This window comes from Haemaphysalis longicornis, unplaced genomic scaffold, assembly GCF_048455015.1.
Source record: "Haemaphysalis longicornis isolate Haplotype H1 unplaced genomic scaffold, Haemaphysalis longicornis Haplotype H1 scaffold_1, whole genome shotgun sequence".
Taxonomy (NCBI): Eukaryota; Metazoa; Arthropoda; class Arachnida; order Ixodida; family Ixodidae; genus Haemaphysalis; species Haemaphysalis longicornis.
In genome coordinates this window covers 432,627,159-432,645,543 of record NW_027526203.1, presented here as the reverse complement: position 1 = coordinate 432,645,543, position 18,385 = coordinate 432,627,159, and the positions used below count along the sequence as shown (strand labels likewise).

The window sequence follows — 18,385 nt, the reverse complement described above, 5'->3', positions numbered from 1 at the left end:
CGACACGAAGGCCTGTTTCTGCTCCACTTCCTATTTAAAGGGTTTCTTGGTGGATATCTGCGTACGCGGCCGCGCCTCCTCGGGCAATTTCGGTATATGCTGGCGGTAGTAAGAGAGGAGGCCCAGGAATTGCCTAGCTTCGTACTTTGTTCTAGGCTCAGGGAAATCCTGCAGGCTTTGGATCTTAGAAGGGCAAGGTCGTACCCTATCAGCGGATACCATATGCCTGAGATATTTGACCTCTAGTCGGAGAAATTGGCTCTTAGATGGCGTCAGCTTTAAGCCCACAGCTTGTGCCCTGTGCAATACATTGCGTAAGTCGGCGAGGTGACTCTCGAAGGGGCTGCTGAAAATTATGATGTTGTTTTAATAAACGTGGCCGCTCCTTCCTAACAGCCCCGCTGGGCGACATCGGCTGTCCGCTCCCAAACCGCCGCGCTGTACACTAACCCCATGGGTATCCACCGCCATTGGTAATGTCCGGAGGGTGTGTTGAATGCAGTCTTATCTTTGTCATGTTCATGCATTTAGATTTGCCAATAACCTCACGCCATGTATACTCTGGTGAAAAATCTGGCGGAACCAAGTACTGACAGAGTTTCGGCGATGTTAGGCAACGGGTACAAGTCCACGCGAGTGACACGATTTAAAGGGACCCAGAAAAGCCTTCTGTAAAAGTTACAAAAGGCCTGTATTGTCACGTAGCACCAATATAGCGATGCAATGCCGTTGGAATTATTGATCTACATTCAGTATTAGCTGCACCAGAAGCAATTAAATGCACCTCTCCCCACTTGCCGATCGACTCCTCCTCCCTCTCTGCCTCCTTCAAAGCAGCTAGCTACATTCCTGCGCCTAGGCTCGCGTCAATCACTGCGGACCCGCCTTTGCCGCCTTTGCCTCGGGATCGCGCAGGAAGGAGGAAGAGCAGCCGGAAGCCAATGGCAGTGACGCCGCCGGCGGCCGACCTTGCCGGCGATTGGGCGAATCAGGGAGCGCCTTCGCCGTTGCGTCACCAGCGATCGCCGTTGCGTCACCCGCGGTCGGCTCGCTGCGGCGTCGCGCTCATCGGCTGAGAAAGGCGATCTTCAAAAATAGTGTACAAATTATCTGTACAACGTATGGGGCTCACACTTGGCTGAAAAATCCCCCGTTATGTGTTCTACCACCTGAATGCGTTTGATTGCCACCTTCACAAAGCTTTTCGGGGTCCCTTTAAGTCCCGGTAGTCGACCACGAAGCGATAAGACCCAACTGGCTTTTCTACGAGCAACGCCGGTTCACCCTACGGCGACGTGGAGTGCTCAAAGATTTCCCCTTCTAAAAGCTCGTTCACCTGGCGATCCATCTCTCCTATTTTAGAATACGGTTTTCGGTATGCCCTTCGGTAGACGGGGCTGGTGTCGCCGGTGGAAATCCTGTGCTTTATCGCCTCGCAGTGGCCCATGTCAGTGCTAGAGGTAGAGAAAGCCGCGCCAAACTTGTGCATCAGCTCTCGGATTCGGTGATTCTGGGGTTCGGGAATGTGTGAGATGTTAAGCAGATCCTGCACCTCCGCTCGCTCTATACGCCTGCATACAGCCTCATCGGGAGGCTCTTCCGCCATCACAGCCGGTATTAAGGTGCCGATCAATTTGTCCCTAGGAATTTTGATCTCCGGTAGCGTGGTGACAAATGGCCGAGTGCGAACAGGCACTCGGCCATTTGTCGCCACAGGGACTAAGCTATACGCGCCCGCGACTCTAGACAACTCGAAAGCACTGCTTTCAACAACTCCCAATTTCCCCTTGGCAAGTTCACAGGCCATCTCGCCCTCCCGCGGCCATTCGCTTAGTTCCGGCAGCACTATCTCTTTGACGAGGTGGACTGGCGGCGCATCGTAGACATCTGTCCGCCTCTTCGGCCGCCCAGGCTCCCCTCGTTTCTAGTTGGTGATGGGGATTTCGACACCATCTATTTTCAAGACACGCTCGCTCAGCAACAATCTATCTTTTCCTCAGTGAGAATAGTTTTTGCTACCAAACCTCGCACGAGTAGCATAGCTTTTTTGGTGCAGACAAAGAACGTCGCGGTGAAGTAATGTACCCCTAGCGGTACAGGTATCTCGCAACACGATATCGTCTCAATGTACTCGCCGGTGAGGCCGACGAGGCGCACGGTTCAGCTTCTCGCCCCGAATTTGTCTTGCCATCTGGGGATGCCATGATTCAGCGGACTATCTCACAGAAGGATAACTTTCGACCCCGTGTCCACAACGCACTCAATAAGGGCGCCAGCGACGTGGCACAGTATAATTGGACTCGTTTCTCTGCAGACATTTTTCGTTAGCATTTCACTGCCCCTTCGCTTCCCTCATCGGCCCCATAGATGGAAGGAGGGGGAGCACTTAGTTTCCCTGGTTCTGCGCCATTTACACTTCGGTGTTAGTAGTGGGGCTTCCCACTTTCGACCTTTCTTGCCGCTTTCGTTTGCGTGCACGTTGCCAGCAATCTCTAAATATGTGGCTGTACTCGCCGTAAGTATAGCATTCTGCGCACCTCTGCCCGTTGTCTCGACAGCCGCAGTTTAGCTGCATTTGCATATTGTGTAGTTTAGTTGTGGCTTCCAAAAGGCGTCCAACCTTCCCTAACCGCGCGTGTAGTTCCACCATTTCACTCCCGGTCTCCTGAACGCTCCGAATCGCTGTGTGACTCCTGTTTACAGCTCGCTCGTTCATTTCCTCCCTCACGGCCGCTTCGACGGCTGTGTCGAAGGTCTCTGGGTCGCACGATAGAGTAAACGTTCGCACGGGGTCGCGTAACCCGCTCACAACTGGGTGCGCCGCGGCTCGTTCAAGAACTCTTTGCGAACTTCGCTCTTGGAGTCGGACTCCAAACTTCGATACTTAGCCATGGTAGCGGTGCCCAGCATGCGGACTCGGTTCGCAAAGGACTGCACGTCCTTCGTGCGTCCTGCCTGGCAGACAAATATTTTCGTAGCTGTGCGCATTCTGGCTTCGTGTCGAATCGCTTGGTCGCCAGTGCTTTGAAAGTCAGAGAATTGCGTTGCAGGAGCAACGGCTTCGTCGTTCCATTTAAAGTCATACGTGTCTCCAACCATCTTGCAGCATGCAATCCCCACAAGCTGTGCATTCGTCTATCCGCATAAGCGGCCCACCTGCTCCGAAACATTCAGAAAACCCTGCACGCAACCTCTGCCATCTCCAGTGAAAGAGGGGACCATGTCCCCTAGCGCCATGACATTTGCCCCTAAAACTCTCGCCTGGGCGTCTGTAGCTATGATGCCTCGTTTCCCCTCTGGCACGACGGTGAAGACTCACGCCCTGAACTCCGTGATTTCAAAGTGCATCCCACCGCTGCAACCACTGTGACGCCCGCGACAGGGTGATAGCGTCACGCTACCAACTAGGTGGGTCCACACGGAGTTGAGGGGGAAAGAGGCAACGCAGGTTTGTTAACAGAAAAAAAATTAATTAGCAGTGAAGTTGGGCTGTTGCCGACGCGTTCACACGGCAAGATGATGTGACTCGTGGAAGAGGCTCAGGTATGCGGCGGGTGCCGGACCTCGGAGACTGGGCCCCTCGCTCTGGGGCTGGAGCACACGGCGTGCGCTTGCACTGTTGGCCCAGGAAGGTCGGGACTCTCGTTCTGGGGCACGGCGATGTCCAGGCATGCCGCAGGGCCGTGGGGGCGAACTCAAAGTGCTGCTGCGGGCTCGCTGGTATACGTAGATGGGTACGAGGTATGACTGTCGTCTCGATCTCGGCCGGATGCGGCAGTGCTTTCGGATGCCTCCTACGGCGTCTCCGACGACGGCGGCTGGCGAGAACCTGAACCTGATCGAGGGGCATGCGGGTCTTCTGATGCCCTCCGTCGGAGCGTGGAGGGGAAGGCAGCGCTGGATGGTGGTTCAGGGAACTGGCGGCTGGCCAGTCGTTGTGCGTCCACGCGCATGTGCGACGTTTACACCGGGCGCTGGAGCGAGGGGGGGGGGGCAGCATGGGAATGTCTTCTAAGTATTAACCAAAGACAAGCACGTTGCGCGAATGCGGGGTGGGACGCCCTTTGGCTCTTCCTCGTTTCTGTGCATGCCGTCGGCTGCTGGTATCAATGTCCGAACGTTAAACATGTAAGTGGTGTTACCTAGCTTTCTTCGTGTTAAACAAAATAAACCAGAGAAGTCGACATTCTTGCGAAATCAGAGCACAAAATATTTTGCTCAGGTTTATTTTAGGAAAAATCCCAGAAACTGCGCTGGGATTATCTAAGTAACGCGCTCGTGTTGTCCGACACGTTGCGCGGAAACGAGGTGGCCATCTCGCTCGTTTCGAGTGGAAGGTCCACTACTTTGTGTTGGTCCACGATACCAAACTATCCGCCATGTATGAGGCGTTGTATGGAATCGAAAGGGATTCGAGAAACGAGGCGCTTGATGGTTTCGTTGAACGCCGGGTGATGCGCTGGTGGTGCCGGGTTGCTGAACTGGCCGGTGCGAGGGGGCCGTGTGTTCCGTCACGCGGAGAACTTTTTGCACGTTGACCACAGCAGAAAGTTTGTGACGTAACTTGACGAAGCGTGTCCATGTAATTCGACTGCTACGTCACACCAAAATATTTAACTGTCGTGGACGTTACAAGACGTTCCGAATTCTTCTTTGCCTATGTTTTCTCCAAGGTAGTACCTGTCGCTAAGTGCCGTTGGCGATATTTCTGATGACGGGCTTTGGAGTACAGCTGACGGAGCGTTTTGCGTGAACTTGTCCCTTCTAAACTGAGCTATTTTTTCCCAGGGACGTTCGCTATACTGCGTTTTATTTTCTTCTTCAGTTGCTCCTTTCGCCGCCGACACACTCGCTTTCGTAAGTCGGTTCTGCGCCTTTATTCTTCATCCACGAGCAGTTGCTGGGGTGAACAGCGGGAGTAAGCCGCTCTCTACACCACCCCTGCACGTACCAGAAAATGGGAACGCCTGCATGCTCACTAGTGTGGGAGATAGAACGGCTAAGACAAAGCGCACAGCATCGACCAGGCTATGCGCAATGGTGGGACGCTGAGGTCCATCCAGCTTCACTCAGTACCCTGAATAAGCGGTTCAGTATGGTTCCGCCGCACTCACTCCTTGTGGCAACGGTCGATGTTAGATACCCGGACCCGACCTTCCGGCAGGCAACATAAGCACGAACTTTTTTTGCGATGCTTTGGACAATGAACCGGAAGTGTAGTGTAATATACCTGTAGCCCAGACAATGGAACCTCGGCATCGCAAATATTCATATGTATCCAACTACTATTTTGTGCAAAATCATGTTTATTTTTTTAATATAACGTTTTTTTGGGCGGCAAAAGTGTGCCACATCAAGGTTTGCGTACGGACAGACTGATTTTTTTCTCGTCGAGTACAATGTGAACAAGACCAACAGTGAAAAAAGAAAATACGTATTTGCGAACGCGTTTTTTCTACTTTTAAAAACACGTCTCGCGGTGCCCCCTCTCCTCTGCCCAGGCCTATAACCCGCAAGCCTCTTGTTTTCATCTGTTCTGGAGCCGCCCTCTCTCAGCAGTGTAGCTCATTTGCAATTTTCATTTACGCTACTTATAAGATCGACAAAGTGCCTCTGAAACGACTTCTTAACGCTAAATCTGAAGACAAAGCGAAGTTGCAATCACAGTGTTCTGTAAAGCCAAGGGGTGACCGTATGTGCAAAGCGATATTTAATTTCTCCAGTGTTAGCAAATGCAATGCTTTTGAAGGGGTTATGCCAAAAAAGCGCCTGGTTCTTAATCCTCTCACTTCCCTTACAAAATGTTAGCGTTTGCATTGACCAATTTGCAAGGAAATTTTGATTTTTGTTTCTCTTGAAAATAACCTTGACCATATCTTTTCCCCATAATTTAGCATTTCAAAATGACGTTTCGCACTCTTTGTAAATAAAATTTCTGAACATTAGGCTATGAAGCACTTCAAAAGCAGGCCCCTATGTGTACCGGACTCATTTTAAGGTGAAGGCCTAAATGTGATATTTTATCTTCCGCCGTGGCTCAGTGGCTAAGGTGTTGTGCTACTGAGCTCGGTTTCATATGTTAGTTTCCCGACCATGGTGGCCCCTTTTATGGTGTAGTCGAAAGGAGAAAACGCCCGTGTGTTTGAGATTTCGGCGCGCGTTAAAGATTTCTAGGGGGTCAAAGTTAATCCGGAGCCCTCCATTACGGCGCGCCACATAGCCCAGATGTAGCTTCGGCGCTTTGAAAGCCACAATTAATGAATTAAATCTGCTTTCTTTCAATTTTGTTCTGCATGTTGCTGTTCCTGGTGCAGTTGCAAGTCAGACGTTAAACACTTATACGTCCTTTTTATGCCAGCACTAAGCGGGTTATCATTTTTCGTCCTGGATACGGAATTTGAAGTGTTTTGTGCAATTACAAAGAGCAAAACGTACCGCCTCAGCTTTTTTTTTTTGTTAAATGTTTCCTCCATTAAGATTGTTTGACAGTTTATTATTAAGTCCTGACTATCACGCTTACATGCGATTCAAATTGTATCTCAAGTTCTCAACACCACCCCTTGTTCGTAAACGCACACTAGCAGCTTTTTTTTTCGGAAATGTTTGATGATTTAAATCATTTACTCGACATTTACGACAAAGAATATTTTACCTGCAAGTAACGGAGGCCGTCGAACAAGCTGCTTATAATCGTGATGCGGTTGCCACGAAAGTCGATGCTTTGCAGCTTCGTTGTATTTTCGAAGAGACGATTAGGTATGTCCTGGATGTGGTTGTCCGACAGCAACAGCTGCTGCAGGTTTGGCGATTCAGACAGTAATTTTTCATCAATTGTCTCGATTGCGTTCGATCGAAGATCACACACTGTCAACTCAGGAAACTGCAGCACGCCAGTCAGGCATTTGATATCGTTCCAGCGTATCTCCAGAACGCGCAAGTTGGTCGCGATCAGGCCGCTGGGAACGCTCTTCAGCTGGTCCTTCTCCAGAACCAGCCGTGTTAACCGACCCATGTTAGCGATGGCTGCCTTCCCTATGTCTCGCAGCGGGCAGTTTTTCACGACAAGCACGTGAATGGTGTGGTTTGAAAGCCACCTGGCGGGTACCTCACTCATTGGAACGTGGTCAAAAGTGAGCTTCGTGACGGGGAAATTCTGCAGCCTATCCATATCCGAGTGAAGAACGCGCGACTGAGAGACGTTCCGGCACGACACGGTAGCCCCTCCCACGTCGAGTTGGCAGGTGCAGCGCTTCAGCTTCGGGCAAGTAGTCTTCGCGGGGCTCCACACTCCAGCACTGCGTGCATCGTGTAGTTCATAGAAGCCGCACGCAAACACTAACACAAAGACAAGCACACGACGAGCTTTGCTGATCACCCGGCCCAGCATGGTTTCGTCCCTTTTTCTCTGTGCTGTAGCGTCGCCGCATGTGTGGTCGGAACGGTAGGATATCCGTCGTAAAGAGGCAGCAGGAATGAGGGTGAGAAGCACAAGCGAGATACGAGGCACGGATGTTGCTCCATAATACAGCGTGTCAGAGCGGCGTACAATTTTCCCTGAACAAAGCGATAGCTCAACACACACGTGTTCTCAACTGCGCCCTTAAAGTCGCCCCACTATTTTGTGCAGAATTCCCACTCAGGTCCGAGCATATTCCGCGTATCCAGAGTAGTCGCATCATGTGCTCCCCGCTATTTGAGACACTAGGCCACCGCTGAGCTATCCGTACACTGAAGCACAAGTGTCTGCCGAGCTCGCTCAAACAACACTCATTGAAGCGTTGCACAACTCACCAAAGAATGATGTACTGGTGTCGGCACGCTAACTTTTTTGACGCGGCCTCATTGTGTTGTTGGTGTTTTTTTTAACAGGGCCGGAAGTTCTAGGCAACGTGACGACGCACCCGCTTTTGCGACCGGATTTCCGACACAGGACGACGAAGGAGACGGGCGCGCTGTCGGGCTTCTACGAAGGCGAACAGGAAAGTGCGTATTGCACGGGTAAGGTGAACAGCGCTCGCTAGGCCAATGTGGAACCCCATTCTGAATCCTTGCACAAACATTTAATAAAAACCTCCACGCAGCAAGTGTGCATTAGAATGGAAATTAAGTATTCTGTTCATCTCTTTCGTTTTAAACATGCTTCAATAGCTATCTAGGATGCATAGCAGAAGCGTGACGTGCCTTAGACTGGTTTCCTTCACCCATCTACCATGTGGCCACGTGGGGGTTAGCAAAAAAAAAAACGATATCGGTCTTAGGAATACCTACTTGAAAGCCTGAAGATTAAATGCACAAATTTTGTTAAAGAAATAAACAAAAAGAGAACATGAGAGCGGAATGAATGTCAAAGAACAAGTAACAGATGGCACAAGGAAAAAAATGAGGGGGACACTTTAGGCTGCTTACACGTGGTAATGTGAAAGTATTACATTTTACGTTAAGCTGTGAGATCTTGTTAGTCTAATTGGGGGTAGGCCGTAATTACGCTTTACTCTGTCGCGACAAAGTCATCGTCATCACTCAGAGAGATATGTGCCTGGCGTGGAGTCTTCGTGCTGTAACGGTTACTGTGGTGTGTGTTGTTCATCTTTTCTTTTAACTTCAGTGAGCGCCTGCCTCATGGCTCTCCATACGGCATTTTTGTGTTCTCTTGCTCCTTCTTCTGAGGCGTACTTCCGCGGCGACCACGTTTCACAGCTGCCGCTTAGGTAGGCCCTTTAGAATCCGGGCATTATAGATTGCCGCGAACCATGTAGGGGTTTGTTTATTTATTGTTTGTTTTTAATGCCCGGCCGCGCCCGGTTCTGTTATCTGTGTCCCATGCGAAGCGCGTGTTCCATTCTTTATTTTAAGTGCGAATGCACTTCTTACGCTACCCTGAGTCACGCTTCTGCCGCCGTCCGTCTTCAGCCGCAGGTGTTATCGCGCGCGCGCCTCCTCGCCCTTAGCAACGGCGCGGAGCGGAGGGGAGAGCGTGCGTAGCAACGGCGCCATGACGTAGTACGCCACGTGACGTCGCGCGCTCTCGCCTGTTCCCGCGCTCCCGCGCCGTAATTCTCGGAAAGGACTTTTTGACGGACAACGGCGCAATAATTGATCTCCAAACCAAGTCGATAACTTTTTCCTCCGATCACTCCATGACGCCGGAACCGAACCCCGAACACCGTGCAGCTGTAAGGACCGCCGATGATCACGTCACCCTGCCACCCCGCGCAAGATTGATGATCACCGTCTATTGTGAAGGTGCTGCTCCTCCTGACGTTGACGCTATCGTGGAGAGTGACCAAAGGTTGCTTCTCGACCGCGGTGTGTCTGTCGCAAGAGGCATCGCGCGGTTTAAGCAGCGCAAATCCCACGTTTTGGTCACCAATTTCACTGAGGAGTACCAGCATTTAAACAAGGGCGCTTCAATTGCGTTCCTCGAAGAAACGCAAGAAGCAAGTGACGTGATCGCGGTTGCCGAATTTGAACGCGCACCCGAAGATACCTTCAAGCTTCCTAATCCCTTCGACGTGAATCCGACGTTACCGCAAGCAGAACGAACCAAATTATTGGCTTTGCTGCGTCGCTACAGGGAGTGTTTTTCGTCGAACTCAAAACTACGTCAGAATCCTCTAGCGAAGCTCCGAATAATAACCGAAGATGGAGCCCGACCTACCCGACAGTCACCGTACCTCGTCTCTTCCCACGAGCGGGAAGCCATCCGGACTCAAGTCGACGACATGCTCAGCGACGACATTATACAGCCATCGAAAAGCCCCTGGGCTGCGCCTGTTGTACTGGTGAAGAAAAAAGACGGCACATTAATTAAGGTTTTGCGTTGACTACCAGCGACTGAACAAAGTCATCAAAAAGGACGTATACCCCCTGCCACGAATCTACGACGCCCTCGACCACCTCTGCCATGGGAAGTACTTCTCATCGATGGATCTGAAGACCGGCTACTGGCAAATTGAGGTGGACGAGAGAGACCGAGAGAAGACCGCATTTATAACCCCGGACGGCCTATACGAGTTCAAGGTGATGCCGTTTGGGCTGTGCACGGCGCCAGCAACGTTTCAAAGAGTCATGGACACTGTGCTAGCTGGCCTGAAGTGGCACCCCTGCCTCGTATACCTCGACGACGTTGTGGTATTCGCCCGGACTTTCGACGAACACCTTGCAAGGTTGGAATCTGTACTCGAGGCCATCCGTACGTCGGGGTTAACGCTGAAGCCCGAAAAGTGCCGCTTCGCTTACGAGGAACTCAAGTTTTTGGGACACGTCGTCAACGCCGCGGGAGTCCAGCCTGACCCGGTGAAAACATCAGCTATAGCGAACTTCCCAAGACCGAAAGACAAAAAGACCGTGCGAAGATTTCTCGGACTGTGCGCATACTACCGGCGCTTCGTCGCAAGCTTCGCACGCATCGCAGAGCCACTCACGCGCCTGACAAAAGGTAGCACCCCTTTCGCCTGGGAAAACGCACAAGAAAAAGCATTCTGCGAGCTGAAACAATGCCTGCAAAACCCGCCCGTGCTCGCTCATTTCGACGAAAACGCCGAAACAGAAATGCACACGGACGACAGCGATATAGGTTTGGGGGCCGTCCTCGTCCAAAAGCAAAGCGGGTGCGAAAAGGTAATCGCCTATGCAAGCCGTGGTCTGTCGAAGGAGGAGCAAAACAACTCTGACTCCGAAAAAGAGTGCCTGGCAATCATATGGGCCATTACAAAATTTTGCCCATACGTGTATGATAGACCATTCAAGGTTGTGACAGACCACCATGCGCTGTGTTGGCTCACCAATTTGAAGGACCCCTCTGGCCGTCTTGGGCGGTGGAGTTTGCGCCTGCAAGAGTTCGACGTTACAATCGTCTACAAATCCGGCAGGAAACACTCCGACGCCGACTGCTTGTCCCGCGCCCCTGTCGACCCACCACCACAAGACTCCGATGAAGACAGCGCGTTCTTCGGGGTCATATCATATCATATCATATTTATTCAACATCTTTCACCAAGATGTTGGGAGCACGGACAAAAAGCCTTTGCAGGATCGGCTTGACTGGGTCCGCACCCCCTCAGGAAGCTGACAGTCCTATAAAGTCAACCAAAGTTGACTGTGCAGCAGCGGAGACAGCGGTACATCATTACACAATGGAAACAATTACACAATGGAAACAACATTACACAATGGAAACAAACATTACACAATGGAAAACATTAAACAATGGAAACAAATATTACACAAACATTACACAATGGAAAAAAAAAACGAGAACAGAAGCAAAAAAGAGAATCCAAAATTTATACAGTAAATAACCGGCACAACCTTTCATCCGATTTACATTCTTGCATGTTGTTGCAATAGATACCCTATAAAAAAGTTATTAACATGTTATTTAGGGCAAAAGTCAGACACATGAGTACAAATACACACACCCACAAAAGACGCCGGATCTGAAGTTACAGATCTAATGAATTTAGTAAGGATGGCAATGCATGCGCGAGCATTTGAACACCATAATTTGTGCGAGCGCGAGGTATTTTCCAGTGTTCTTTATGGCGCGTGTGATAGCTGGAATTATTTGGGGTTAGGTTAGATAACTGTGCGATAAAGTTTGCCTTCTTCTTTTGCCCTGCATGATAGCGCTTAAGTAAAATGTGATTGTAAATGTATCCAACTTTAAGAATTCCAAGCTTTGTGAAAAGTGGTTCGGTGTGGGCATTGAATGGTGCGTTAGAAATTGCACGCAGAGCTTTTTTCTGCAGTAGGAGTAGCTTGTTTATGTTTGAAATAGTGGTGTTTCCCCAGATTAGGTGGCAGTAGCTAATCTGTGAAAGAAAAAGTGCGTTGTATATCATAAGTTTTATTTTTGTCGGTAGGAAAGTTCGGAGCCTTCTTAGAATGCCAACTACATGCGAAACCTTGTTAGTGACCTTTTCGACATGATCATTCCACGTCATGTGTTCGTGAAATGTGACTCCAAGACTTTTAACTGTGGAGACAATTTCAATGGAGGAATTCCCAATACGAAGGGAGTCAGTGACATTTATGATTCGGTTTTTCGCCCTGAAGAGCACAGCCTTGGTTTTGGACGTATTGATAGCCAATGCATTTACTTTACTCCAAGTACTTAATTTATCTAGAACAGAGTTAGCTAGACCTATTAGATGTGTAGTATCTTTGGATGTAAAAAACAAGCTCGTGTCATCTGCATAAATAATGTATTTTGGAATGTCATCTATGTTAATAATGTCGTTTATATAAATGTTGAAAAGAAGTGGTCCCAGGATGCTTCCCTGTGGTACCCCACATGAAATATGTTTTAAACTGGACGTTTTATCGTTTATAATGACTTGTTGTTGGCGATATTTCAGGTATGACTCTATCAGTGTTAGAAATATTCCTCTAAAGCCGTAGGCTTCTAATTTTTTTAATAATGTGTGGTGGTTAATGCGGTCAAACGCCTTGGAGAAATCGATAAAAATTCCTAGCGTGAAAAGTTTCTGTTCGATTCCTTGTAGAATGAGCTCTTTTTGCCTGAGGAGGGCTGACTCTGTGGAGTAGCCCTTCCTGAAGCCAAATTGATTTGGGATTAATATGTCATGTTTTTCGCAGAAGTTTGACATTCTTTCATTGATTATTTTTTCCAGGCATTTTGAAAAAATGGGTAAGATTGAAATGGGTCTGTAGTTAGACAAGTCATCCCTATCACCGCCTTTGTGTATAACAGTTACTTTTGCTGTCTGCATACGTTTTGGGAACCTACCATGCGCAAGTACGAGGTTAAAGACGTGCTCGAGGACGGGGGATACTATGTCTATAACGTATTTTATTGGGCGAATTTGAAGATTATCTGTATCGCAAGATCTGCTATTGGAGAAAGACCGAAATGTGCTGTGGATTTCCTCCCGGCTTGTAGGAGTTAAAAATGCACTTTGGCTATTTCTTTGCCTTATGTACTGCATGCATTGGGGGTCGTGAGTGGCTATATTCAGGGAGACAAAGAAGTTGTTGAAAGAGTTAGCTAAGGCTTCGCCAGACACGGCATTGCCATTTATTGTCAATTCCTGGAAGCGTTCCCTGCGCTGTCCACGTCCAAGAACAGTATTTAGCCGCCGCCACACAATATCGCTACGTTTCATTACTTCTGCATTGAATAAATCATGAAGATAGTTTGTTTTTGCTTGTTTAAGAAATTTATTGGCCTTGTTTCGGAAAGCCTTAAAAGCGCTGAGATCGCTTAAATCCCTGGTTTTTAAGAAGCGCCTGTAAAGAAAGTTTTTTTGTTTTATAAGTTTTAGTGCAGCAGTTGTTACCCAGGGTTTGCGAGATTTTTTAGTTGTAGAAGCCTTTTGCAGAAACGTGCTAGTGTACACCTTTTTAAATATTGATAGAAAAGTTTCATAGGCCGTATCTGGGTCATTTAAGCAAAACACATCTTCCCAGTCTATTTGTAGTAATTTATTGTGGAACTGTTCTAACGTTCTCGGGTTGACATCTTGAAAAGTCACTGCACTAGCTTTCTTGGACGAGCCGTCTGAAATATTTTTATCATAAATTAAGAAAATTGGTAAATGGTCGCTTATGTCGGCGCCAATAACTCCAGAGTGTAGGTTATCGTGATTAATGTTTGTGATAAACACATCAAGCAGAGTTGCAGAACTGCGTTGAATTCGAGTGGGTGAAATAATTGTGTTAACGCAAAAGTTCGTTTTAAGAAGGTTTGAGAGTTCACGGTTTGCAGGTGATGAATTGAGCATGTCTATATTTACATCGCCACCAATGAACACGTTGTAGCCGCTATTGTTTACCCAGCCCAATAAAGCATCAAGAAATAAAAAAAAAGCAGACGTGTTTCCCCTTGGGGGGCGATATACAACAGCGAAAACGTTGCGATCACATGTGACAGTCAAAGCTTCAAAGTCGTCACTCATTTGTGTAAAGTCTGCGACCATATCACATTTTAGGAAATTTTTTGCCAGTACCAGTACTCCTCCACCTCTTCTGGAACGGCGATTAAGAAAGTAAGAGCTATATCCGGAAATTTCCAACACATCATGGTCACTCTGATACCATGTTTCGGTTAACATGATTATGTCAAAACAAAAATCAAAGGAGGCGAAGAGCGCATGTAAGGCATCGTCCTTAGCACAACAAGATTGCGCATTTAAACGGAAAAAAGATAGGCCATGTCTAGTGGTGCTACAGCATTGCTTTACATAGCTAGGGGATACTACATCGACAGACATTTTAGGCGAAGTGCAATAAGGACAAGGCCAGCAGTGAGCATAGCCACGGTCTATTCTATCTTTTCCAGATCGTCAGCGCACCTCACCCTCAGCACACGCGACTCGTCTGTTTTTCTGGCGAATATTTTCCCCTGCTTCGTCCATGCGTACTTCCAGTGCTTTTCGTTCTTCCGCGCAGTGACCTGTCCAAGCAACCTCTTAACAGATAGACAAAGGTGCTCGTTTATGTACACTGGAGAGCGGCCATTTAGCCCGAAATCAGCGGTGTTCACACGCCGCTTACGCGCAGCCTCGAGTACTGCATCACGCTTAGTGCGTGTGGTGAATTGCACTACAACGTTCGGGCATTCTCCAACCTTTCTCGGCACCCGGTGACAGACTTCCATGTCTTTTTCGGCTATCGGTACATTGACGACGTCACCGAGTTTTTTTTATCATCTCGGGCAGCTTTTCGTGCTCTGTTTCTGTGAGGCCTTTTATTTCGATGTTTTTGTTTCTTGAGTACTGCTCAAGGTCGGTCACTCTGTTCTCGAAATGCTTAGCTTGTTGCTTCAGCACGTCACATTCCGCGGATAAGGCCGCATTCGCCTTTTTCAGTTCGGCGTTTTCTTTATCAATGTTCTTACACCGCTCAGACATGGCATCAAACTGTTTACTCATGAACTCGACAGACTTCTTCAATTCGTTGCATTCCTCCCTAAGTTCTTTTACTATGCTGGCTTTTATGTCCCGCAATTCCTGTCTGAACCCCTTTAGTGCCTTAGCAACATCATCCATCACTTTGACTTTGGGTGCACTTTCGCTTGGCAGCAGCGGCAACAAAAAAAAAAAAAAGAAAAAAGGTACAAGGCAAACACACCAGCAATAGACCAGAGCACCAACCTGGATAAGTGTCACGATTAGAACGATGCGTACGCTGTCGCCGCTGCTGCCAAATGAAGCCGGGGCGGCGGCCGGGTCAGCTTTTTGTAGACGGAGGGTACGTGAGGCAGCCAATTGCAGGTTCCGATGCGCAGGCGTGACTGTGGTGTACCACGTGGGTGGCTCCCGATGATCACGCACGTGCTATGATGTGGTCCGGGCGACAAGCGATCAGCTTGTCATGAAGGTCGAGCAGCGTCCATGAAGCCAGAAACCTGGATAAGTGTCACGATTAGAACGATGCGTACGCTGTCGCCGCTGCTGCCAAATGAAGCCGGGGCGGCGGCCGGGTCAGCTTTTTGTAGACGGAGGGTCCGTGAGGCAGCCAATTGCAGGTTCCGATGCGCAGGCGTGACTGTGGTGTACCACGTGGGTGGCTCCCGATGATCACGCACGTGCTATGATGTGGTCCGGGCGACAAGCGATCAGCTTGTCATGAAGGTCGAGCAGCGTCCATGAAGCCAGAAACCTGGATAAGTGTCACGATTAGAACGATGCGTACGCTGTCGCCGCTGCTGCCAAATCGGTTGTTACGGAGAGCGACCTTGCCGCCCAGCAGCGTGCCGACCCCGACTTGCGCGTAATGATCGACTACCTCGAAGGACGAAACGTCGCCGTGCCTAGAGCGTTCAAGCGGAACTTACCAGCATTCAGCCTCAAGAACTCCGTCCTCGTGAAGAAGAATTTCAGCCCCGGAACGAGAACGAATTACCTACTTGTCATCCCCGCAGACCTTCGTGACGAAATTTTGGAAGCGCCCCACGACGACCCGTCTTCCGGACATCTCGGCACAGCTCGCACTATTGCAAAAATCAAGGCGAAGTACTTCTTGCCCCGCCTTACATCTGACGTCACCCACTACGTTCGGAGTTGCCGTGACTGCCAGCGACGAAAAACGCCGCCGACAACACCCGCCGGACTTCTGCAACCTATTGCCGTCCACTCGAGGCCCTTTCAACTGATTGGAATGGACCTTCTAGGCCCGTTCCCTACGTCACGATTAGAGAACAAGCGGATTGTCGTAGCGACAGACTACATGACGCGCTACGCAGAGACCGCCGCTCTTCCGAGGGGGACAGCACAAGAAGTCGCCAAGTTCTTTATAAACCAGGTTGTGCTGCGACATGGAGCCCCTGAAGTCCTAATCACGGACCGTGGAACGGCCTTTACCGCGGAGCTGATGCAAGGAATCTTACGCTACAGCAACGCGGATCACCGAAGAACGACGGCGTACCACCCCAAACGAACGGACTAACGGAACGTCTGAACAAGACGATTGCGGATATGCTGTCCACGTACGTCGAAGTTGAACATAATACTTGGGACGAAGTCCTCCCGTATGTCACGTTTGCGTACAATACAGCGACGCAGGAAACTACGCAGATGACACCGTTTGAGCTTCTCTACGGAAGACGGCCGGCTACGATGCTCGACGCCATGCTTCCGCATGTAGAAGACGACGACCTCAACGCCGACGTCCAAGGATACCTTCAACGTGCGGAGGAGGCCCGCCAGCTCGCTCGAGTTCGTATAACGGACCAGCAGCTGGTGGATGCCGGCCGCTACAACCTCCGACGCCGAGACGCCGAGTACCAACCAGGGGATCGTGTGTGGGTTTGGACTCCCATTCGACGACGCGGACTCAGTGAGAAGCTACTGCGACGGTATTTCGGACCCTACCAGATTCTACGACGTGTTGGGCAATTAACCTACGAGGTGATCCCCAGTGGTGATTCCGGCACATCACGACGACGCACGCGACCCGAAGTCGTCCACGTGGTTCGCCTCAAACCCTACTTCGCAAGATAGCGAACTCTTTTTGTTCTTGTTTTGTTGTGGCTGCTTGTTCGGACTGTCGTTTTATTTTAGCATCGGGTCGATGCACTCTTAGAGGGGGGTAATGCCGCGAACCATGTACGGGTTTGTTTATTTATTGTTTGTTTTTAATGTCCGGCCGCGCCCGGTTCTGTTATCTGTGTCCCATGCGAAGCGCGTGTTCCATTCTTTATTTTTATGCCGCACGGGCTATCTCATTCAGATAAGCAGAGTGTTTCGCCCTAATGCCGCCAGCCCAGAATAGTATTCTGTGATCTACAATGTTCTGGATGTGAATCGACGGTTCCAGAAACTCTCTCGCCGAAAGATAAAAGCCTGCACAGCAGACGCCGCGGCATTCGATTCTGCGACGCTCGCCGACGCAAGTCACTTTGTTGGCCGCTGCTTCGCCGCCTCTGTATTCTTTTGAGTTGTTAGGGGAGCAAAAGTTCGCTCCAATAAACGTGTTTCTCATTCAAGACAACTGCATCGTCCTTGTCTTCGCGACAATATCGTGAAAATGACCAACCATGTAGTTCGCTGCTTTTGCATAGAAGTGCATAATTGGCACGATAGGATGACACTTTTCCTATCGCTTCGTTTTCTTCTTGTCTCTGTTACTGTAACTAAGAAACTTGATAAAACACCCTTGTTGGCCCTACACATCTCCATTAGTGTAAACGTGCTCTACTACTTCTGCAATAAGCGTGCTGCCACTACTCCCGTAGGCTTTCAATCGTGCGATTAAGTCTTTTACGTTATCATCGGTATGATTTATTTCCCCGGCGTCGTTTACTTCGCGTCTTTTGTTTTCTTCTACTTCAGCGTTATTCAATTAGCATGCTCAGATGATTCCTGTAGGCCTTACTGCGTTTTTTTAATACATGTTTCTGTGTCGACGGGTATACGACCGGCTCACTAGGTGGGATTTCAATCCCACCGTTGCAACCTGCAGTTGTTGCGAATTCGGGTTCGTGATGAAATCCATCTTGGTAGAGTGACTGGTGTCCGGAGACGTTGATCAGGAAACCGAAGCTTGCTGATGAAGGAGAAAAACTTTATACCCGTATTTACATGATGGGTACACGTATGGATGCTGTGCCTCGAATGAATCGCACAGCCAGCAACACTCGGCGGCTCGCAACACCACATTTTTATTCCAGCAAAAGTCCCTATAGAGTTCTCGGGAATTCAGCTTCCAAAAGTCTGGTCTAATCACGGACCCACAATCTGACGCACATAGGCTCCGCCATCGCGCGAAGCCGTACTGGTTGCTTGCCCACGTGACCACGAGGGAGAGGACGCGATGGCGCCGCTGGTACGGGGAAACCTTTCTTTTCAAGCGCGAGGCGCGCCTGGGTGCTTGACTCATGATGATCGCCGATTACCGATTTCATGGCCCACGCTACTGAAGT

At 49.5% G+C, this 18,385-nt stretch overlaps 1 protein-coding gene across 2 annotated transcripts in view; it reads right to left on the bottom strand.

Moving 5' to 3' along the window:
• The window catches only part of LOC144155739 (uncharacterized), a 48,342-nt gene extending 40,632 nt beyond the window's left edge, over positions 1 to 7,710 (bottom strand). The window contains exon 1 of one of the 2 annotated variants that reach the window (XM_077687351.1): positions 6,653 to 7,710. In XM_077687351.1, the coding sequence (XP_077543477.1) occupies positions 6,653 to 7,387 (735 nt within the window). In that variant the 5' untranslated portion in view covers positions 7,388 to 7,710. The remainder of the gene's footprint in view (positions 1 to 6,652) is intronic. The other variant, XM_077687352.1, reaches the window with a different exon arrangement.
• Positions 7,711 to 18,385: the final 10,675 nt, after the last annotated feature.